The sequence below is a fragment of the Caretta caretta genome, chromosome 9 (assembly GCF_965140235.1).
Source record: "Caretta caretta isolate rCarCar2 chromosome 9, rCarCar1.hap1, whole genome shotgun sequence".
NCBI lineage: Eukaryota > Metazoa > Chordata > Testudines > Cheloniidae > Caretta > Caretta caretta.
In genome coordinates, this window is record NC_134214.1 from 44,159,413 (window position 1) to 44,184,243 (window position 24,831).

At 38.8% G+C, this 24,831-nt stretch overlaps 1 protein-coding gene across 4 annotated transcripts in view; it reads left to right on the top strand.

Moving 5' to 3' along the window:
- LOC125642570 (glypican-5-like) overlaps positions 1-22,761 on the top strand; it is a 610,585-nt gene extending 587,824 nt beyond the window's left edge. For all 4 annotated transcript variants that reach the window (XM_048864161.2, XM_048864160.2, XM_048864159.2 and 1 more), the window contains one exon: positions 13,573-22,761. In XM_048864161.2, the coding sequence (XP_048720118.1) occupies positions 13,573-13,775 (203 nt within the window). In that variant the 3' untranslated portion in view covers positions 13,776-22,761. The remainder of the gene's footprint in view (positions 1-13,572) is intronic.
- Positions 22,762-24,831: the final 2,070 nt, after the last annotated feature.

Sequence of the window (24,831 nt, forward strand, 5' to 3'; positions counted from 1 at the left end):
GTAACTGAACATAAATCGTGACTCCATCGTACCGGACTTAAAGTCTTTTTTTAATATGATGATTTATTTGCAATAACCCCCCAAAAACAGAAATGCAGGAAACATTTCACTTCCTCATTGCTGTAATGACTAGTGTGGAGGAAACCTGGATTTGGTGAACTGTAGAGCATGTTGCAAGAATCAGGCTTCTTAAATTTTGGGGGTGAGCTGATGGGAGCAATTGATTGAGGTTTGACTCTTTAGTTGTGAGAGAATTTGATTTACAGTTAGGCCCCAGTCCTGCGAAGACTTACATGTGCTTTAAGCATGTGAGTAGTTGCATTTACTTCAGTGACACCACTGAAGTGCTTTAAGATAAGCACAGGGGACTAGATCCTTGCTGTCGGTTGGACTTCCTTACTGCTGGTGCAGTATCATAAATACGATCTGTTTTTAGCAAGATGGGGCTTCATCTGCCTCAGAATTTGCCAAGCTTAATTAAAAATGGCATTTATAATTGCAGCTTTGTAAATGCTGTTAACTGTTTATAAATGGGCTGAAACCATTCTTACTATGTAAACTTTTGAGTGAAGTAAGTGCAGTTTCCCTTTAAGCAAATGATTACCCTCAATACAAGCTCTTTTTAGTCTGAAGAAAATGAGGAGTGTGTGGGGGAGAGGAATAAGATGACTTGAAATGGTTTCTCATTCCCCCATCCAAAATAAGTTTATCGTTTCCCTGTATTCAATTTAATTAAGTCTTTGGTTTGACCTTTGCATTGAGCAATAAAAGTTAACTGGGAAAGATGGGGGTAGAATGAGAACACAAACAAAGCACACGCATGTCAGCCAATTGAGAGTAGTTTCTTTAACCAGAATGAATGAGATCATCAGGATGAATGCAACAGCCAAAGCATTTTCAATTATTACAAATATTTTTCTTCCCTGAGTCTGTTTATGTTTTTTTTTTAATTACAGCTTTTAGCTGTGGCATGACATTTAGCAGATGCCTTCAGTGCTTGGTGCTGTGATCGTGTGCACCCCCTAGACTGGCAGGAATACCTAACCTTTGAAGTTGGGAGCACGCATTTGTCTTTAGCCATAAAGGCAAATCCGGCATTCCTTGCATCTCGCAACTCCAATTAACTTTAATGGGAGTCTTGAGCGTGCAAAGCATGCAGGATCAGTCACTCTTTGGCTTTTGTAGGTTACTAGTGGAGTATGTACAGAATTTCTAGGCATAATTAATTAATGGTACCATACAGTGAGGCTGTCACAGAGCTTTTTAATGGCTTCTTTCATTAGAAGAAAAGTTACAACAAAAGATAAGCAGATATACCAGAAACATCATGTTTTACAGTTACTTCCATATTATGTACCAGAATATAATGTCAGCTGTGCTTCATACACTTGGGGTACCGGGCAAGCTAATTAAGCCTAAACATGAAACCATGATAAACGCGTCTCTGCTACTGTAATAAAAACAGATGTTTCAGAGAAATGTAAAACATGCTTGGCATGTTTTGAACACATGCTTTCAGCTTGTCTGCATTTGAATAAGTCCTATATTAATACACACAACATTGTGAAACCTTTTGTTGAGGATGACTGACTGATTACTGAGCTACCGCTGATACACCCAGGTTGGACGTTTTAGACGATTTCTTCCCAAGGAAAGGAATGAAGATTGGCCTCTCTTGACATTTTTATCATTGTGGAGGCTGAAGCAGTTATCTCTGTGGGTTTACTTTTTAGCTCTTGGAACTAATAGAATTTTATTGTGCCTCATGAAAATCATGCCTGGCTTACTGTAGCAGCTGTATATCAAAAGCAAAACAAATATAGGAACAGACTTCCTTACTACTGTATGGCTCAGTCAATGGGATACTGAATACGTTGCTTGCACATAAGTTTATATAGAGTACTGATTGCTGGGAGTGGTGGAAGGAGGCTGCCATTACAGTTTAAGTATGATTTCTGTGTGCCAGAGATCTCAACTTGTCCTGCAGTTATCCCACACTCTCGCCTTTCTCTCACACATTTTATTTTTATTACAGTAGTGCCTAGAAGCTCCTGCAAACTTTGGAGCCCCGAGATGCTAGGCACAGTCCCTGTCCTGAAGAGCTTACATTCAAAGTTCACAAAGGGTGGGGATAGGAAGAAATATTGTCTCCATTATACCCAGAATAAGTGATTTGCCCACAGGCACACAGGAAGTCTGTTGAAGAATAAGGTTTTAAACCCAGGTATTCTGAGCCCCCATCCAATCCTGTACTTACAAGTTCATCCTTCCTCCCATCTAGTTTTTCTAGAATTTGTCCCTCACCTGAGGTCCCAGATGGAATAGATTCATAAATTCCAAGGCCAAAAGGAACCACTGTGATCATCCATTCTGACTTCCTTACAACACATGGCATAGAATTTCCCACAAATAATTCCTAGAGCAGATCTTTTAGAAAAACATCCAATCTTAATTTAAAAATTGTCAGTGATGGAGAATTTGCCTTTTGTTGAATGACTTTTGTTAAATTACAGGTTTCAGAGGAACAGCCGTGTTAGTCTGTATTCGCAAAAAGAAAAGGAGTACTTGTGGCACCTTAGAGACTAACCAATTTATTTGAGCATGAGCTTTCGTGAGCTACAGCTCACTTCATCGGATGCATACCGTGGAAACTGCAGCAGACTTTATATACACACAGAGGTATTGTTTCATATTCTCTGTGTGTATATAAAGTCTGCTGCAGTTTCCACGGTATGCATCCGATGAAGTGAGCTGTAGCTCACGAAAGCTCATGCTCATATAAATTGGTTAGTCTCTAAGGTGCCACAAGTACTCCTTTTCTTTTTGTTAAATTGTTCCAATGGTTAATAACCCTCTGTTAAAAATTTACACCTTATTTCCAGTCTGGATTCGCTTAGCTTCAGCTTCCAGCTATTAGATCATGTTATGCCTCTCTCTGCTGGATTAAAGAGTCCCTTATCTAGTATCTTTTCCCCATGTGGATACTTATAGACTGATCAAGTCATCCCTTAACTTTCTCTTTGTTAAGCTAAATAGATTGAGTTCCTTGAGTCTATTGCTCTAAGGCATGTTTTCTAATCTTTAATGATTCTCCTGGCTCTTCTCTGAACCCTCTCCAGTTTATCAGCATCCTTCTTGAATTGTGGGCATCAGAACTGGTCATGGTATTCCAGCAGTGGTCGCACCAGTGCCAACTATAGAGGTCAGCTAGCCCTTACAATGTTGTCTCCCAAGGTATCTTCCTCTCCCTGACCTAAACCCATTGAGATAACTATTTAAATGAGTAAACTGAGGGAAGTCAGCTGTCATCAATTCAGTTCTGGGTAGTCAAGGATTTCACACATCAAAGTTTCCAGAATGGAAAGGAAGGTATCCTTAGAAACTTGTTTTGAAGTTTTCATTTGTGCATCTACTATGTATTGTATTAACTGCAGGGGGCTTCCTTAGCATTTCTATAGCTCCTCATTCACTACTACCTCAAGCCACAATCCTACAAGGAGCTTTGTGTGGAAACAGCCTATCAGGTACACATTTCTCAGATTGATATGAAGTATTTGATAGACTAAGAACATTACATAAATTCAGAGACCAAAAAGGTATTACTATTTATCTAATTCAGAGGTCATTTTGGCTCCAAAGCTTGTGTACTAAACTTACTTCTTACTGCTTCAATAAACATCACATTATCTACCACATCCTTTTTTTCTGCAGAAAAATCTACGCTCAAAAATTCAACGTTTTTGGAATTGCAAATTATGAATTCTCCAATCTTGATGGGAGGGTCTTTTTGACAGTTGGAGAATTCTCAAATTCCCCTCTAAGAGGGATAATCTTTCATATCTCCTATTTGTCTGCTGCAGCTACATTTGAAAATAATTAGTATTGGTCACGATGTCAGGATAATACATCATTTGGAGATTGTTGGTGCTGTTGAATAATTATGCATTTTAGGGATATTACATTGTTTTGAGATTTCAGGGCCCCTTCCTTGGGATATGTAAAAGTAATTTCAGCTTGTGCTCCCAAAGGTGATAAAAAGCTAATAATAATACTGCAGCACCTACTGTAATTTAAGAGCCTGTTCCAGCAGGTTGCACCTTGCTTTAATTTTCTCACTAAGCTAGAGTAAAACTCACAAGTGACTGAGCACCAATATCAAGAATCACTGCATGTGCTGATACCTCACTTGAAACATATGTTATAACTCTCATTCCAACCATGATAATTCACTCATGACCAAGGCACAAATTGCCCAGTATATACACTGACACCTTGTGTCTTTTCAAAGTACAGTGCTTGCAGGAAAGCCTGGGGAGACCCTGTCAGGTTTGACTTTGTGCAATTCATGGCAGGGGGAGAACCAAACCCAGGAAAGGTCACAGATTTCAGTACAGTGAAAGTTCTCCCCAAAAGCTGACATTCCTTAAGGTGTTTGGGAACTGGCTCAAGTTCCATATTTCGTTTTGTCCTAGCCTAGAGGTGTAGTGGTAGTAGCTGGTCCCTCCAGCTCTCTCCGCAATGCACTAACCCCATATAATTATGAGTAGACTGGTAAATATCTCTGCATTTGGTTTTATTCAAAACTAACTCTGTGACTCTCTTCAAAGCAAACCCCACAGGGGCTGTATGTTCGTCTCGCATAATGATCCCGAGCCTCCTATGTGCACACACTCCACAGCTGTCAGCTGATCACATGCAGGCTGCATGAGGAATAGTACTCATGAGCCCATGGCTCACTTCCCATTCCACAGACATCACTGTTTTACCTCTTGCACTAAAGTAGAAACGGTTGCCTGTCAGTAATATTCTCCTCACAGTGCAGCCACCAGATGGTGAGACTAAGAAGAGATGGACTTGTCAATATCCAGTTCAAATGGTCATCTGAAGCTTATCCAAGTGCCCCATACTTTGAGAAGATCACCCTTCTTACCTCTTCTCTTTGCTGCCCCTCTTCATTGACAACAGCACCACTGGCAGTCAAAGGGGACTTGGCAGTCTCTCCTTTGCCTCAGTGGAAGCATTATTTTGTCAGGGATTGAGGGAGGCAAGTACAGCAGTTTCTGTGAGGGGAGGCACCACAGCACACTAAGATTTTGGTAACATCAAAGAAAGGTTCGAGCTCAGCTCACTCTGACAGAAGAGCAAAAATTAATAGTTCTCATTTGAATTAAATTTGCTTGCCCATCCCTCAGAGCGTCGATAAAAAATCCTAACACACACTTAAGCAGGACTTCCTGGTTGTGTTCAGTAGAGGGCAGTAGTATTTGTACACACTAGTAAAGAATTTGATGATCTTTAATTGGTCATGTCAGGGCCAGGACCAGGGCAACACACTGCAGAACAATTACATGAAAGCTACGGGGACACAATACAAGGCCTCACATGTTCAACTTCCCCTAGCATGCTGGCTAGCCTCTCCAAAGGAATGTATTGATTGGTGTGAGTATTTATGAGACTCTCAGTCCCATCTGAGAGGCAGTTACATTACTGTATAGCAATCTGTGGTTAGATCTTTGAGCTGAAGATAACACTAAATGCTCTAAACATCAATGTCAAGTAATTTTCATTAAGTGTTTTGTTTGTGTTGTCAAGAGGCAACTTTAACAGCAGCTAACAAGGATGCAAGATCATTTAAACAGTGGCCCAGATCCTCTGGTCTAGATGAGCTGTACTCAGTGCAAAATGGAGGGATCTTAGCGGATTTTGAGCCATCTTTACTGATTAGGGACAGGTCTAGTCCTCAGCAGGAGTCAGAGCAGCCTCAAGGCTGCTCTAATTGACATTCAATTGCCCCGACCCCAAACAGCTGTTCCAGCAGCTGGGGGTCATTGGGATGTATGGATGTTCCAGCCATACCCTTTACACAGGGGATCAAGATGAGGGGATGGCATACAAGCCACTACAGTGGCTATATGCCACCACATATTAACATCACAAGCAGAGGGAATCCTCCACTGCCCATTTAAACTGGCTTTATGGCTGCTTTGTGTCTCATGAGAGCAGAGCAGGGTCCAGGATCTGGCCCATCTCAGCTGTGTGTTACTGTTTTACCGTAATAAACCCTGAATGTATTGACTCAGTTTTGAATTATATTTTCCACACTTTAAACTTTCTTAACCACCCCAATGAATTTGAATGTACCACCTTTGCTTGCTGTAGATAGCAGCTAAGACCTAAGAATGAGGTTTAGGTTCTGTTGTTAGAATGGTCAGTTTCTAAAAGAAAAGCAGGCCAGAGACTGTCTTCAAGATCTACCTCAAGTAAATTCAGAGAAACAACTAGCAAGAGCATCTGCAATAGTGTCATCTGGTGACTTCCCAAAATGTTACGTCCTCTGCTTACATAAGAAAAAAAATCTTATCAAGTTCACTGATGATTAGTACTAACAAAGACCTGAATTTATTCTCTGCCAAATATTTCATAACTTAATGTTTGAATATTCATAACAAATCAACATTTCAGTCTCTCAGGCAGTTTTACAACACAGCCAGCATCATAAATGTAATGATTGTCCCTGTCTTAGGGTTTCTCTGAGGATCTGGCAACAAATTACTAGGTTTGATCATCAACAGTGTTAGAAAATTGGCATCTGATCTGGAAATAGAGCTTTGCAATTAATCAGAATCACCCAACTGCAACTTGAGCAAAGGTCTATGGGTACAGCTGAACATTCCTCCACTATTCATCTCTATCTTGGTTAGTGTCATTAGGCTTTGACAGGTTATCACTGATCATCCAGAATCTGTATGCACACCACTCTGTTTCCTGGCAAAGAGGTGAGGCTTTAACATTCCTGTTGTAATATCTGGATGTGTTTTAGCTGCAAGCTTTTCTTGAGTGATAGTTCACCTGATGAGTTAGCTTTAACTACTGATTTATGAAAGACAAAATCAAATGTAACCAATAACTCAGTAGTAGTTGAGCACTGTCACCTGTTAGTGTATTTATGTTCTCCAGCATGAAACAGTAGAGGTCTACTCCACTGTGCTTAGCTTTTTACAAACAGGTGTTTCACAATCTGTTCTCTTTTTCTGTTGGTCATTGGGTTGCACATAGTGCAGGGTAAGTGTTATGTGAAGGAAAACATAGCTGTGTGCTAATTGTTGAAATTCTTGTGACAAATCATGAACTTTTCTTTTTGTACCTACCCAAGGAAATCATAGGGCTTGTCTTCACTGCAGAGATCATTTGATCACACAAAAACCCTTAATTGGAGTCCTTATGGCACCTTAGAGACTAGCAAATTTATTTGGGCATAAGCTTTCGTGGGCTAGTGGGTTCTAGCTGATACAGACTAACATGACTACCACTCTGTAACCTTAATTGGAGTGTGGGGGTGTGAGCTAAAGCTCACTTGAGCACAACTGGTTGGCTGCTAACATGAGCACTCTGCAGTGGAGATGCAGGCTGTGTCCTTTGAGTGCCACTAGTCCTCCAATGTCTTCCCACAATTCCACTCATATGTCCGGAAAGGACAGACATGTTCTCCCACAAGTCACTGGGAAAGAAATCCTAGAGTAGCTCAACTTCCCGCAGTGCAAATAATCATGGGGTGGGCCCCCAGAAGTCTTCGTGCTTCTCACAAGTGAGTGCAGTGTCAGTGTGAACACAGCAGCTCAAGTGTCATTTCACAGTGTGCCTGGTCTCACTCCAGTGAGGCTAAATTGAGAGGAGTAACTTGAGTGTAGATAACTTGAGTAAGTCCTGCAATGAAGACATTGCCATACGTTCTTGGCATGTGTCTTCCTTGAGAATGCTCTTTCAAATCTGTTATACCCAATAGTTCGATCAGATATAGGGATGACAGATTTTGGAAAGGCTATCTTTCTTACAGGCACATTTAGCAACATGAATGTACATCCATCTATTGTTTATTATTTTATTTTAAACTTTTTAATGAAGTCTTTATTTGGATTGTATCTAACAACTGGTTATGTTTCAAAGTAGGCATTTAACATCCTTGGTACTATGTCAGTTGTCAACCTTAAACCATGAGAGAATTCTCTGATTAAAGTATAGTGTGATTGGATACAATGTTTGGAGGGGAAGGGGGACAAGGTGACACCAAATATCTCTGGAAACTGCTACAGTTTATAAAGGAATGATTAGATTTTATTTGGAATTCTTCAGATGCAAGTATATGTAGAAGTCATAAATTGAAAAAATTACATGTTTCCCTTCAATAAAATTAATTCAGTGAACTTTGGCAAAAAGGCAAAGAATCTGTAAAGAGGTAACATGGATTGAGCTTTTATATATTATTCTGATACATTTGGCCTTGTATTATCAATAAACGTTTGAAAAAGTAGAAATAAATATACTTGCATACCTTAAATGTTTATGATGTGCAAGGCAACTGAGCTGGCTGAATGCTGGGAAATTGTTCACAAATATTTTCACAAGATCAGAATTGGAATTTGATCTGACCATGCTCATAAACTTTCTTCCACCTTTCCACCAACTCTTGTGGAATCATTTATTGTTTGTACAAATGTTTGGGGAGGAGCTCTTCTTTGTGTAAACACAGGAATGCATGCCCACCCACGCCTCCATTCCCCTAAAAAGTGTGCACAAATAAACGTATATTCCCTAGAATCGTATATTCACATTCAAACACTCAATCAAAGTGTAAGGTGATCACCCAGCAATACTTTGTGTATTGACATGGTATGTTTGGGAGGAAGAAAGTAACAGTGTTTTACAACTCATGGCTTTTTCCAACAAAATTAATAAATACAACTTTAAATTAGAGGGAAGACAGACACTCAGAGTCTCGCCATTCTTGGCTTTTGGCCCTCTTTCACCACAAAATCCATTTCACAAACATCCAACCCTGGCTTGCTCAGTTCCTGGTCCTATGACTGTACAGTCTTCCTCTGCTATAAATTAATTCTTCCTCCAGTTCTTCCATCTTCCTAGCCACACAGCACTACTTTCCCACCCTCAGATCTCACACCACCTATTTCTCACCATGTAACATCTTACTGACATCAAAGTGATTGCCAAAGTTCAACCATGATCTCCCAACTCCTCCTCTTCCCCTTCTATCACTTGTCACCTCCTCTGCCATATAACCACCACCACCAAGTTTTCTCACTTGTCTCATTTCCAGCTCCTCCCTTTTCCTTGTTCCTTAAATTTATTCATTCTCTTTTGGCTATGACACTGAAACTATTCTTGCCAACATCTCCAATGACGTCTTCCTAGCCATATTTCACATCCACTACTCCATTCTCATCCTCCTTGATTTGTCTGCTGTGCTTCATACTTCACACCCTCATTCTGGAAATCTTGTTCCCCACTGTTCTTTTTTGTTCCTTCATTGTCTCTCTTGGTGGGTCTTCCCCTGAATGACTACTCACCATGGACAGCACACAAATAATCCATGGGCTCAACTTTGTTCATAAAATAATACTATTTGAGTGACAAATTAGTAAAAAAATCATGATGTGTTCAGATAACTTACCAACAGAAAAAGGGGCATATCTGACTAACAAATCAGATTATTCACAACAAATAATTCTAAATGAAAGTAAAACACTGAAATTCACCTTGGTTATCCTAGTGCCTCTGTCAAAGCATTTAATCCTCTGAAGATCATCTCATGACAGCTGGAACTACTCAAATCCTCCTGTTCATGTGCAGTCGTCACTTTTTAAAACTATAAAATTTTGGCTAAGACAACATTAATTCAGCATTATTTGTATTGTGGTTGCACCTGGAGCCCCAGTCATGGACTAGGACCACATTGTCTTTGGTGCTATACAAACAAAGAACACAAAGATGGTCCTGCTCCAAAGAACTTACAAACTACATTTCCTAATGCTGCACTTCACAGGTATTCCCTATATTAAATACAGTGAAGTTACTAAAAATATATAATTAATTAATTAATTAACTGAAATATAATAAATAAAACATAACATCAAGATCCAGTGTTGCCAATTCTCTCAATTTTATCACAAGTCTCATGTTATTTGGAATCTTCTTAAAGCTCGAGCTCCTGGAGCCATGTGATTACACAAGACTCTCAGCTTTCAATTTTTTGAAAGTCATGGTTGTGGAGAAAAACTTTAAAGCATGAACCCTAAAGTCTCAAAAAAACAGAAGAATAATGTAAAAAGAATGCAAAGTTTATTTTTAAAAGAAATATTATGACTTTTTGGGGCTTGACTCTTGGTTTTTGAAGGTTTGAGGTTGGCAGTACTAGGATTGGGATTTTGTTTAGCCAGTGGTAACACTGACACATGTTTAAGTACAACCACTATTCTTTCCTATGGGAATGTCAATGCGAAACTGAACATAAGCAGACCCAATTATGATGAGATGAGAGACATGAGTAAGCAAAAACCAAAACCAAAACACATGAGTAAGTAATGGAAACACTCATCAAAGTGCAATAAAATGTTAAATACTTATAAGAGTTAAGTTTGTAGAATAAAAAGTAAATACATGTTTGAAAAAGAATTTAAACCACGGTAGGTCCTTTTTAAAACGGTGCATCTTAAAATATCTGTTGTGCACAGTTAAACTCCAAATTAGAAATGCATCAGCGAATACCCTTTGCTATAAAGGCAGAGAGAGAGGATTAAAATGTTAGTCCTTCCCCTGGAAATGTTAAAGGGAGAATTTTCTAATGTATTATTTAGCGCTTGTTATGTAGTGCATTAAGCAGTCACTGCTGAGACAAAGGCTTTTAAAAACCAACAGCCTCCCTGATAGCATTAAATCTTACCTTAGGTTTTTGGTTAAGTCAATATAAAAAAAATAAATGAATTAATACAGTTTCAGCCCTGCCTGATTTATAGAGGCCAATCAAGTTACAATGCTGGGCATGGCCAAGTGAAAGAGGGGGATAGATTTACCTGAGTGAGGTCTTAATTTAATCAGCTGGCCCAAGAGAGCTGAAGTCAGCAGGCTGGGATGATATAAACCGCAGTAGAGAAACAGAAGTAGAGCTGCCTTTACCACAGTTGAAAAGGAGAATGACAGTGATGGAAGGGGAAGCTAAGCACTGTCAGAACACACCTATTTCAGTGATTTATTCTTAATTTACTTTAATGACCCTTTGAAGGTTGTCTGTTTTTCCTTGTGTTCTCAGAATACTGATATTTTCTAAATGTTTACCACATGTTTTTCCCCCTCCTTCTATGAACTCTACCACAAAATTATTACTGAAGAGAAACTATAGCTATATGCTCCATAGTGGAACTGTGAGAGCAGCTGGAGGGGCTAATCTGTTTCCACTGTGTATCTGCCAAATCCCTTCTCTGCATTCAACCTTGTTTCAGTTCTAGAAAGTATTAGTTCCTCCCAGATTAATGTTGATATTTTGAGACATATGAAGGAATGCCTTGCATTTATTTTACAGTTTAGGTTGGTGAAAGAACAATGCATATTTTATAATGCAATAGCTCATTTTTATTATGAAGTAAGTTTATTGATGGTCGTTGAAAACTACTGACTTGCAGACAATGATCTCAGTTTGCATTTACATTTCTGGAATCCATTCCACGAATTTGCTCCTATAATTCGGAGTTACCTTAAAATCAGGCTGTTGCTTAATCCATATTACAAATCTAGGCATTTGCTCTCTGTGCCAATATACATTGCATTCATTGCTTTCACAAAGTATGGACATGAACAATGGCTGCTAATTAGTACGCTCTTTTGGGTTTTGCTAGACACTTGGGTGTTTTCAAATGAATTGCACTCGATATTGGATGAAATGGTAATTTTTCTAACAGTGCTAATAAAAAAACTCAAGGACAGCAGGATTTCGGTACTACACACAAGTAGCTGTCTTTATTTACTTGGACTTTCCAAAACTACCATCATTAGTCATCTCATTGTTTTAAAAGTCCACATTTTGTATAGGAATCCACTAAGGAAATAATTTTTAACAAGTTCCATGCAAGAAGAAAATGGTTTCAAATTGACTTCATTTGCACTTATCCTTAGAGATGTTGGGTCAGATTCTTGGTTTCCACCAGCCTCCATTGATTAATTGGATGTATTAAGCCTCAGGCTCCACTTGTGCATGCTTCAAAACTGAACACGCACACATGCATACGTGTTAATGTGCACCCGTTACAAATTAAGACTAGCACATCATCTAATACTTATTAATCCAAGTACACCCATCTCCACACGGAGAGACCAGGCATCAAACGTACTCCAAAGCATGTTTGAATAATCCTAATGGAAACAAATAGGACAGTGTGCAAGCGGCACAGTAGAGCTAATAAGAATGAAATATCAAAAAACATGCCCTAAGGCAAGATCTGCAGGAAGAAACAGAGCCACAGACTCTCACAAAGTAACTTCAGGAATGAAAGGGAATTAATGGGTTTGGGTCCTAATAGGAAATTTGTATGGGGGAAAATAACATTGCTAAATTGTTAATATTTCATCCTTTAAAAAACCAAACTCATTAATGGCCAGGAAATGTAGTTAAATGAGAACTGACGCTGCTAAACAAGCTATTTGCTTCAATAGGGGAATATTTGTAGATTTATCTGATTGGTTTGAGGGGAAAAGATATTTCAAGTTTACCTTCTGATTATTTTTTCTCATTGAGCCTGATTATGCACTCATAATGGGGAGCAAAGGGACATCTCTTTATTGCCTGTGTCATCTACCCATTCAATGGGGAGATGCATCAGGGAGAAAGCAGCTTATGTCAGGCTGCTACATCCCCACCCACTTCATCTGGGCAGAAAGGTTGGGGAATAGTAGAGCCTTGGCTCCACCTAATACCACACTGGTCAGCACAGCTATATCAGTATGTCAAAGGACACACATTGCATTAGGTAAAGGGATGGTGCTGGGTACATTCCCAGGCCCCAGAGAGCAAGGGGAAACCAGGAAGCAGACTGTGAGTGTGTCAGTCTGCTCCCAGGGCAGCCCACCAACACAGTGCCCCATACAAAACCAGACCTGACCCCTAAAATTATGATTTAAAGCATGATTAACCTTACACAGTGCCATCAATTGCTAATCCAATACCACAGGAGAAAAACATCATTGGCCTATGGCCAGATCCCATTGCACTTGACATTGTGAAGTTGGATGAGGGCACTAGAAGGAAACAAAGTTTTGGAACCTTCCACTAGAAGGTACTATACATTAAAACTAGTTGTGAAGTGTTTTGTGGCAACAGTCTCGGTTTCAATGAACTTCCACTGAAACACAATTGTGTTGGAAGTGTGCCTCGTTTCCTGCCAGCGAGCTCAGGCTCGTGGGGCTTCCAGGCTCCATGCTGTGCAAAGAGGAGGCTGGTAGCCCTGGAAGTCCGGGCTGGAGCAAGGGCTCTCAGGACCTCTAGGCTCTCAGCTCTGCAGCAGGGGACCCCATCTCCAGGGGGACTTCCCAGGCTGCTCCTGCATTTCAACCAGCTCTGCTATATGGACTTTTAGTCTTATTCCCCACACACTCAGATGAGAGCACCTGTGATACAAGTTAGAGCGATTACTTCAGAAGGTATTCTAGTAATAGACATTGTACTGAGCTTCCCCTTAAAATGGGCAATTGACATCATGTTCTCTTTTCTTTTTCTTTTTTTTCTGTCAGATGTACTCAAAGAAAAGAAGGCCTATTCAGGAGATAGGAATGAACCAAAACCAACTGTGAAAAAGATTGACACCACGGCCACCATAACCACAACCAAGTCATCTTCTAAACATGATCTAGCCGGAAATGTGGGCAATCTAGCCTCAAGTTCGTCACTCTCCATTGTAACGGCACTAGCGATTTTGTGGCACTGTCTGTCATAGCTGCGTTGTATTGCAACAACTGTCCAAGAATTTCTGTCCATTATCATTTATACCTACAGCCTTACCCAATGGAAAACAAAATTAAATGGCTCTCTACGATTAGATGGGGTATGTTAGAATGAATGCTAAAGAAAAGGCTGAGATTGGCTGATTGTGATTGTCAGCCCTGACACTGTATCTGAAGAAGGTCCTTGATCATATCTTATCAACTCAAGATATAAAGGGAATGATGACAGGGGATCTGAGTAGTTTAAGTTACTGGAGTAGAAATAATCAACACTAAAATTGTAAATTACTGTGTTGGCATTTTTACCATTTTTCTCACTGGGTAATCTCACTGGTTGTTTCTGTTTGTTAAATTCTTGTGATAAATTCAAATGAATGATCATTCTTCTGGTGCAAGTTAATACGTACGGTATTTCTCTAGTGAACAGCTAATAACCTAAATCTACAGTGGTGAACCATGTCAAGTGAAGTACTCTCTACTAGTTTCATAATGTTCCTAAGTGGCCAAGAAGATAAGAGCATGTTTGACCCTTTTGTTTTCGCTCTTACTGTTTAGATTTTAGGACACAATATAGAAAAGCATATGGTATGTCTGTAATGTATCAATATAGTTGCCTTTACCATTTAAAAATTTTTTTAGAAACACTTAACGTTTCCCTGCTGCACAAACGTTTCCCTGCTTCATTACCATATGCTCAAAGCTTACTGGATGAATGTCTGACAAAAGGAACCATAAGTAAACACTACAACGTTTTAATCAGCTGAATGCAGTTATATATGAAAAAAGCTAATTTAGTTCAAACATATTTTACCTGTTTCCTGTTGGAGAGGACCTTGTTTCCATCTAGGTGTCAGAGATATAAAGTGTTTGGATTCCTCCCACCCAAAAAGTGGTCTCCATGAATTATAGACCTCTATAGTACAATATGCTTCATAAACCGTGTATTATTTAATTATGTTTACTATTTTAAATTGTGCTATCACAGTAGAAGTAAATGTAAAACAATCTGAAATCTAGAACAACATTCTCAGTCATTTCTCACTTTGATTTTCTATACTAGACAGTGTCAAAATCTTCATTTTATTCTGATGAGAGTTTTTGATTTAAATCAAGGAAACACTGATGTGTTTTAAAACTATGATGGAAAGGTACTAGGATGTAATTAGATGCGTTGAGAACTAATATGTGTATTTTCTGACAACTGTATTTATAGTGCCATTGAAAATATATACATACGATACAGTATGAGTACAGTGATTACTGATAAATATATGAAGTATTGGGATTGTTATCGCATTTACTTAATTTCGTAACCATTTCCACCATTTAATGGCCATTTTCATGCTGCAGGCTATGATGATAATTATGACGTACTGTTTTATAAGATTTAATGTAAAGACATTTGCCTTTAATTTTTTTTGGGGGGGGAGGGGGAAGGGAGTAAAACATCTCTTTCAGCACTTAGATTTATACAAGCACTGACATTGATTCAAGAGACGAACCATATATCATATCAACCAAGTTCTGGGTGTGATAGTATAGAATAGGAGGGCAAGATGTCATTGTACTTGTGTGTGTTTATGTGGTATTAGCAAAAATTACTAATTAGCTACATATTTGCATAGTAGGGATTTGATATTTTTGCATTTGGTCTTTAAAAATGTGTAACAAAATTTTAACAAAGGTGGCACGTGAGCTGATTTTCAGTGGCACTCACACTGCCGGGGTCCCGGGGGGCTCTGCATTTTAATTTAATTTTACATGAAGCTTCTTAAACATTTTTAAAACCTTATTTACTTTACATACAACAAGAGTTTAGTTATATATTATAGACATATAGAAAGAGAGCTTCTAAAAACGTCAAAATGTATTACTGGCACACAAAACCTTAAATTAGAGTGAATAAATGAAGACTTGGCCCACCACTTCTGAAAGGTTGCTGACCCCTGAGCAAAAGCATACACATATAGAAACTGAAAGTGGTCAAGACAAGCAGAATAGCATTCCAGTTTTTTTAATGCTGGAAAAACAATCTGGCACCACCAAGACAAAAAGGAACAAGATGCTTAGAGTATTATCATGAAACATTTAGTGTTAGAATTCTGACTTTTCAACATGTTAATGAGTTAATACCATTAAGTAGTGAGTTCACACTGTATTAATGAGAATGAATCTTGCAAACATAGTATGAAAGTTGCTGTAATACAATTTTTCAGAGTTCACTGATACAGTAAGTGAACAGTACCAGCCTATCCAGGCATACAGTAACATTGCCATTTATGCACATTTTTACAGCCCTTGAGTGCTTTTAGAAAAGCGTACATTCACAGGGGCAGTTATGCAAGCTGTTCCTTTTGTACCTTGAAGTGATTTTCTAATTCTTTACAGTTTCACAGGACTAGATGGGATACCTGCCTTTACACAGCTGTATCCGTGATTAGGCACCTAAATATGAGCAATGGTTACCCAAATACTGATTCAGACACCTAGGGTGAGATCCTCTGCTGGTGTAAATCAGCAAAGCTCCACTGAAGTCATTCACAGATGTACACCAGAAGAGGATCCGGCTGTTAAGTCAGTATTTTCATAGTTGGGACCCTAAAATCAACATTTAGGTGAGTATATCAGCACTCGAATATCTCAAATATGTATTTAGGTGCCAAAATATGGATCTGAGTGTCTGTGTTTTGAAATTGGCTCTCCCAAATTCCAGATGTGCAACTTCTAGTTTGTGAGAGTTTGAACATCCACAGCATACCGGAATCTGCTTTTTGAGAATTGCTGTAAGAGTTATTGTACTACTGGATCAGACCACAGCGATTCATCTAACCTAGTATCATATAACCAAGAGTGGCCAGTACCAGTGCATCAGAGGAAGGTGCAAGACACCCTGCAGTAGGCAGTTATGAAATAACCTGCCCAAAGAGAAATTTTCTTCCTAATCCCCATTAGCTAGAGGTTGGTGTAGAACCTGAATCATGAAGATAAAATAATACTGCACAAACTGTAGGGAGAGAGATTCATCAACTCACTTCATTGGATTCAACCCATATTTTAATAAATACAAGATGGGTACAAGGGAGGAAAGGGAGAAAAAGATACTATGGAGAGCTTAACATCAATACTTTTCACATTAACATAACTAGAAAATCTCCTACTGCATTTAACACTTTAAAGAGAGTAAAGGTCAAACTAGCATGTAACATGTTCGTAGTGTACATCAGAAATATGCGGCAGCTCTAAAGACATATTGTATCTAACACATTATGAAGCATTTTTCTTCACAGGTGAGTTGGAGCTGAGTAGAGGAATATTCTTCATTAGGTATCAAATTCACATCCAAATAAGGCAAAAACAACTGACCATATCCTACAAAGGAAGTATATCTTTTCAGATACAAAATGAGATGTAAACATAGTTTTGCCAAGCAATTAGGAATTTTATTTAGCCAGTGCTATTTTATGTGTGTTGTTTTGATATCTATTTTTAGTATTTTGCAATATCCGGTGTTTGTGAATGCAAAAACTGCCACATCCAGAACTTGCTCATTTGTGGGTTAAAGTGAGTCTGCTGAGGGTTTTGTTTCTTTTGTTGGAGGTTTTTTTCCATAGTGATGTGTACTTCTGAACATACAGAGCAAAATTGTCGTATGTGGTGTCACCACTTTGCACTGCACCACTAACCTATCTTGGGCCAGGGAGCGTCACCAGAATGTAAAGGTTATTCTCCTGTTAGGGAGGATCATTCCTGTATAAGGGAGATGCTCCTGATAGCATTGAGCCAGCAGAGAGGTTTGTATGTCATTCTCCCTCCGGGCAGAGAGAAAAGTGGTTGGGGTTGTTGGAGGAAATGATACGTGGCTGAGATGCCTTGCTGATCCCCAGCTGTGTTCTCAACCTTGCTGGGGCTACTCAAGCCCTTTTGAAGTGAGAGCAGCCTGAAGGTACAGGGAGAGTGGCCCTGCGAACAGTTGCAGCAGGATTTGCAGATTGCAAAGGTACATATTAAGGGAATTTTATGCTTATATGCCATTACTTGCACTCTGTGCAATTTATTGCACCCCAGGATCTGGCTCATAGTTTCTAGCCTACATATTGCAACAGTGAGCCCTATTTTCAAGTACACAAGCTATTGTGTCATTGCATAGAGAAATTTAGGACTGGCTCAGTAATGAATCTTTATAGGTACAAATAGTATCTGTCTGAGCTCTATGAGGGCTGCACAGAAATAATTATCTACTGCCACATTTGTTTCAAAAGATTTGTGTATGGGGATCGGGTAAGATTTCCATTTCTCTCCATATGCTACATCTGGTCTGTTGTTAACAAAAGTTCATTTTCCCTATGTGTGTCACTACATGAAACCTATTTTAACAATGTATTTTGATTTGATTCTCCAATCTAGAATGTGTTTCCTTGTCATTTATCTTCTGAAAGTTTATAGAGCCTTATTTTAACTGTTACAAGCATTATAACCCTGGTTCAGCAAGCCATCCTTATTTAGCACAGCACATGCTTACCTTTAAGTAAGTCCCATTCATATCAATGGAACTTAAGCACTTGTTTAAGTCTGGTAACTGAATAGGAATGGACATCAATAAGCAAAGCTCAGAGTTGGGCTGAAATTGGCTGAATTGCACATAACTAATACATGGGTAAAATTTCACTCCTGTACAGAGACCCCCCGTATGCATTGTTCAAATAGCAGTCAAGCTGTGCATAAGCCTTTGCTCATCCTCTCTGCACAGAGGCAGATTTCACTCTGAATAGGAAATACAATCTGCAGTATAGTATATTTGCCATCCTCTTTCACAATATCATTGTTGAAATTTCAAATAATCTAGGAATAGTAGATGCTTGAGCCACATAGTGTCTGCTGCAACATTGTGCTCTTAGGGTTGCTGCTTTTAGTGGCACATGGCATGTCTATCAATGAGCCGTGAAAGGGGGATCAAAAGTTGGCTTTTTTAGATGTGATGTGCTCCCCTCAAAAAGAGAAACAAACAAAAAACCCCACACCTGCCACAGTGATAATGTTAGATTAGCTATTCCATCTCCACAAAAGTCCAGAATTCTTCCCAATCATGCATTCTCCAGCATTTTCTCCTGTCAATTTCTAATGATTAAATTTTAATTTGGATTAAATATTAAGATACTAAAAAAGTTTTTAAAAAATGCCCAAGATAGAAAGTGGGTACACTTAAAATTCATTCTGGTTTTAGAGATTATAGATTTCAGAATGGTTTCCTGGACTTCAAATGGGGAACACCGCTAGACTCACTAATATGTCGAGAACTGTACCAAATTTTTTAAATGCACCGAGAGTATACCACAACATAATGTGTATGTGAGAGTCTAATTCACTGGACTCAGAAAGAAGTATAGAAATAATGGGTGCATTAGATTTCTTACTTATGAAAGCTAATATTTCTTACTTCTGATCAAAGTGTGCCCCCTTTTTTGGATTTTATGGCCTGTATTCACATCCAACTTGCTCAAATGTCTTTTGAAAGACAGCCTTGCCCCAATGCTGCTCCAGTTCTGAGAGGAGACTCCAGGACACAGTTGATAAGCCACATTTTTGTGCCTGAGATTATTATCAAGTCCTTACAATGGCACAGTATTCAACATTCTGGGCTTTATTAACATATCAGAATGGCTGCTACACTACAGCAGTATGATTTTCATTTATATATGGACATACACTAACTGAAATCTATTGGTGCTTTTTATGCAATACAGAAAGTACTTCATTAGATAGCAGGTATCAACTGCTAATGTTCTCATATCTGTGCAAAATGCATTAGTACTGCCTTGCACAAGTTCTACAGTTTGCACTTTATCATAATAGTTAATCTTTAGTAAATTGCCCAATACTTTGTAATTATAATATTAGCATCTAATTTAACACCATCTTTAAAAAATCATTTGTTGCATAATATAAGCAATTAACATTTATTCACTTTGTCTGTAACAGGGGGATATATAATTTATCCATAATGGCCTTTCTGTGCACCTAATTAGTACATGATTGAATTATTCTACAAGCTATGGATATTTAATTTAACCAGTAATATACTGCTAGCTTTGCAAATTCTTTGCAAATATACACTTTTAAAATTACTTTGCAGCTAAGTAGAAAACAATGTTTTCTTATATCTTCTGGGTTGACATGGTAGGCTTTTAGGCTGCAATACCAAGAATAGGTACTGACATTTTTCATGCACTTTAAAAATGGAATTAGTCAGATACCTCTTTTCCATAATTCATTATAGTATATCAGATTTATAGCCTGCTTTATTCTGTAATGAAAAAGAAACCAATGAGACATCAAGAAGATATCTCCTAATGAAATTCTCTATCTGCATATGCATATGTTAGGAAGTTCTGCTGATTAGAGACTATATCAAAAGTGTTGCAATACTGGAATGTCAAGGATATGATGTTAAATTTGTGGAAATTGGATCAGGCTGATTAAGTGACATAAGTAAGTTTTTAGCTAGCTATATTTTCTATTTAAATGTGCAGTAAATTGAGTGAGATCACTTGGTCTTTCAAGAAAGGAGATTTGAGACAAACTTTCCAGCAAGAATGCCAACATCAGACATTTGATTTACTTATTTCATAAATGTCGTGGTAGCAGAAGTTCTGAGGCTTTTCCTCAGAGCAGAAGTTTGTGAGGCCGACTGTTAGGAAGGAGCCAGATCCCCTCCACTGGCTTCAGTGGAGCTATGCCAGTTTACACTGGCAAAGGATCTGACCCAAGAACATAAAATCCTTCCCAAAGAGCAGAATCTTATTTCACTTACAATTCTGATCTTATATTATGGAAATTCAGAGTAACTCCATTGACTACAAGTCTGGCTGTTTTTGGGTTTTCCCATCCCTCACTAGAGTATATCAGCACCTTCCCCATAAAATCAATAGCAATAGCCACATGGGGATACTTAGAAAAATTAATCTGAATTATCTAACAGTGTGAATTTAAAATGGATTCAATTTTCTTGCATTAAATCCCTGTTTAGAACCTAAACCAAATTAAAATAAATTTATTTCTGAATGAGAGTACCCACACAGGGTTTTAATGCAGTTTAACTAATCCACTTTAAATTCACACCTTTAGTCAATTCAGATTACCTTTCCTGAGTGTCCTCTTGTAGACAAATCCATAGAATCTCTGATACTTCTCCCTTTTTGGGGTTAAAACTCAGCTTGGGATAGGAGAAGCAGAGTATTCAAATTGTGAGCGTCACTCATAGCAGAAAGGTTCTCTCAAAGAAGATTTTGCAGCATTGCCTAAAGACAGTCAGACTGAATTTGCATGATCGCCTCTGGAAGATTGTTCCATAGCCAGATCTACTCAACAAAGAATATTTTGTCCCCAGCGTTCATATACTTCATCCTGGACTTTGTGACCTACGTTGTCCCATAGGAGCACGGTGGTCACAGATCCAAATCTGGTGTAGCTGGGGTTTGCTCTATTATTGCTTTGAAAAGTAGGACCAAGGCCTGATGTGCTCACAGCAGCCTAAACCATGGAGATGGTGGGCACCCGCATTCTGTACCAGTTGGAGCTTGCTTATCTTCACATTGAACTTCAGATACAAGGAGTTACAGTTATCCAGCCAGGTTACAGTAATCCAGCCTCGAGGTAACAAATGCACAGATCGCTGTGGCCAGCTCCTCATCTGGGAGGGAGAGACAAATTTTCCTAGCAAGCTGGAGGTGAAAAAAAGGCATTTTTGGAAACTGATAATACCTGGTCCTCCAAGCTTAATGAGGAGTCAAACAGGACCGTGGGGCGTGCACTACTTCAACATGGATTCCACTGGCTACAATGATTTACACTGGTACAACCTGCGATCAGAATCTGGCCTGAAAGAAGACTGTGTATTAGGGGAAGGGTTTCATTTAAATATGAAACTGAGTCAAATTCTGCCCACTTAACAGGAAAGGGAATGACTGTCAGGAAGGGGCCAGATCCCCTCCACTGGCTACATGGGCTATTTTCTGTTTTTGAAAAGAGCGATGAGACAGCTCATGCCCTATGGATGATGAAACACCTACGGGCAAAACACTTAGACAAGTTTCATAAACAGTACCCAAGAGAAGCAGTAATAAGACTTTTCTTGTTGTTCTCTAATTGGAAAATAAAAACATTCGTTTGACTGGAGCTTTGGTAATTTCATGTTAGCAATGAAGAATGGATGGAACATGTTCCCCTACTTTCCAGATGTTTACTGGAAAAGGCTGTTGTAGCACCAATACTATATAAGACATTTATTGTACCTCATTTATTATATGGGACAGTACTAGAATTAAAAATAGAAACCAGTATACTAAACCTGCAATATACAACCTTTTATTGTATTTACTGTACTTAAATATATCAAAACTAAGATAGTATTAATGTTTACAATACATCAGGAGTAGAAGTTACAATAAAAACTCCTGCTTTGTTATTTAGGCCTTTAAAATTAGTTTATGGTTTCTTGGTCTTCTTTAGTTCACCTTCTTTTATGGAAACTAATAGGCCATTTACGTTTTTATTTTACATTAATTGTATTGTGTGTATTTTTAAGCTCCAAAGTAGATTGTTTTGGCCCTAAGCTGCATTCAATAAGTATTCATATCAGCTGAGCACTTGTTTTATTTTCAAAATTTTTGCTTGTATTTGATTGAATAAACTCATCAACTTTCTTCAGTTTGTTTTCAGTACTGAACCTGATAAAGAGTTTTTAAAAAGCAGTCCAAAATCATTGGCTTAATAATACTCAGCAAAGATACTTTGAGAAATTGTAATAAATGGTGTGATTTGTAAAGGACAGTGAACTGTGAATGGTAATAAAAATAAAAAATCCACAACAGGATCTTGCGTCCTCTATTTGAATTGTTTGTAACTTTTTTCTGAATACTTTTCATCATCTTTACTGTAAGTTACAAAACTGATAAAATCTAAAATAAAAGATTTTAACCTTTTTATATTGTGCTTTGAATGATGGATACAGAACTTTAGGATTGCTGAGGAAGCCTGTTGGGTCACACTTAGAGTATGTCTGGAGGCATGACTGCAGTTCATGTAGGCATTCCCGAGTAAACTTTGATCAAGTTTGTTTGGGAATGCCTACAAGTGCTGTTCTGACTGCAGCATACACATACCCATAGGTTAAGTCATGACCATTTTCTTTAGTATATAGTAGTTTTCTCACTTTCTTGCCATTTATGCCACTAAAGAGATGTACAGGTGCCCATCTCCTATTTTGGGATTGTTTAACATAACAAAAAGCTGGCAACAACCGCTCAGGAATCTCTACCCTGGATGCAACCAATAAACAGGACTCTTCACCAAACCTCCATAAACAGTCACCCCCACCATATCCCAACCACTTCATTCACCTCAGCAAAAAGACAGGCTGTCAAGGTTCCTTCCCCACTCTGAACTCTAGGGTACAGATGTGGGGACCTGCATGAAAGACCCCCTAAGCTTATTCTCACCAGCTTCGGTTAAAAACTTCCTCAAGGTACAAACTTTGCCTTGTCCTTGAACCCTATGCTGCCACCACCAAGCGTGTTAAACAAAGAACAGGGAAAGAGCCCACGTGGAGACGTCTTTCCCAAAATATCCCCCCCCCCAAGCCCTACACCCCCTTTCCTGGGGAAGGCTTGATAAAAATCCTCACCAATTTGTACAGGTGAACACAGACCCAAACCCTTGGATCTTAAGAACAATGAAAAAACAATCAGGTTCTTACAAGAAGAATTTTAATTAAAGAATCACCTCTGTAAAAATCAGGATGGTAAATACCTTACAGGGTAATCAGATTCAAAACATAGAGAATCCCTCTAGGCAAAACATTAAGTTACAAAAAGACACAAAAACAGGAATATACATTCCATGCAGCACAGCTATTTTACCAGCCATTAAACAAAAGGAAATGTAACGCATTTCTAGCTAGATTACTTACTAACTTTTTGCAGGAGATCTGAGCTGCATTCCTGATCTGTTCCCAGCAAAATCATCACAGACAGACAGACCCTTTTTTCCCCCCACCTCCCCCCACCAGCTTTGACAGTGTCTTGTCTCCTCATTGGGCATTTTGGCCAGGTGCCAGCGAGGTTATCTTAGCTTCTTAACCCTTTACAGGTGAAAGGGTTTTGCCTCTGGCCAGGAGGGATTTTAAAGCACTGTGGACAGAAAGGTGGTTACCCTTCCCTTGATATTTATGACACAGGCCTTGGAAAATCTGTGCCCTTTGCCAAATACTGAATTTAGGTTTATGAAATGTAGTCCCCAAATATTTGCTAGGACCAAGCCCTTGTCCTATCCTATCCTACTATCAGCCTGTGTATGTCCAGAGATTAGAAACATCCCACTTTTGGCTTAGTGTTGTCACTAGTAGGCACTATGGTGATATCTCTCCACATTGGAAAATGAAACCAATCCTAGATTTTTCCCACCATGTGGCTAACTATTATTGATCTATCTCAGTCATTGCTTTGCCACACAAGTGATGACAAAGGCAGACACCCCTATTTTGGAACACAGTTTTAAATTCCTTTAAAGAGCGTCTTTTTTACCCCTATGTCAGAACAGTCAGTCTTCTTCTGTTAAAGTAGCTGACTAGACATCAAATCTATTTAATTTATTTACCTTTATTTTAGTATCTCCATGCTTCCTCTTGTTGTAATTCTTAAATGGGTTGTATGGAAGAACAGACAAATGAGCCACAACACACTTTTGAGCCTCGTGCTCCTGTTACTGTATATAAATGACTCCTCCTCCTCCTCCTATCCGTCCAAGTCTTTTTGTTCTTATTCAGATTGTTTTCCCAGTCTAAGGTGCTTTGAGTGGTACCTTTTAAAGCATCCCTTGCCTCCATGCATACTTGGTTAAAAATGCTTCCCATTCCAGGTCCTGCGTTATAGGTAAAAGGCTCAGCTAAAAGTCCACACAGCATGGTCTCTGTTAAGCTGAAGGTTTTTGACAACATTCCCAGGCAAGAGTGTCTTCTCCTCTGCTGAGGAAAGAAGCTTGCTTGTTCTTTGAAGC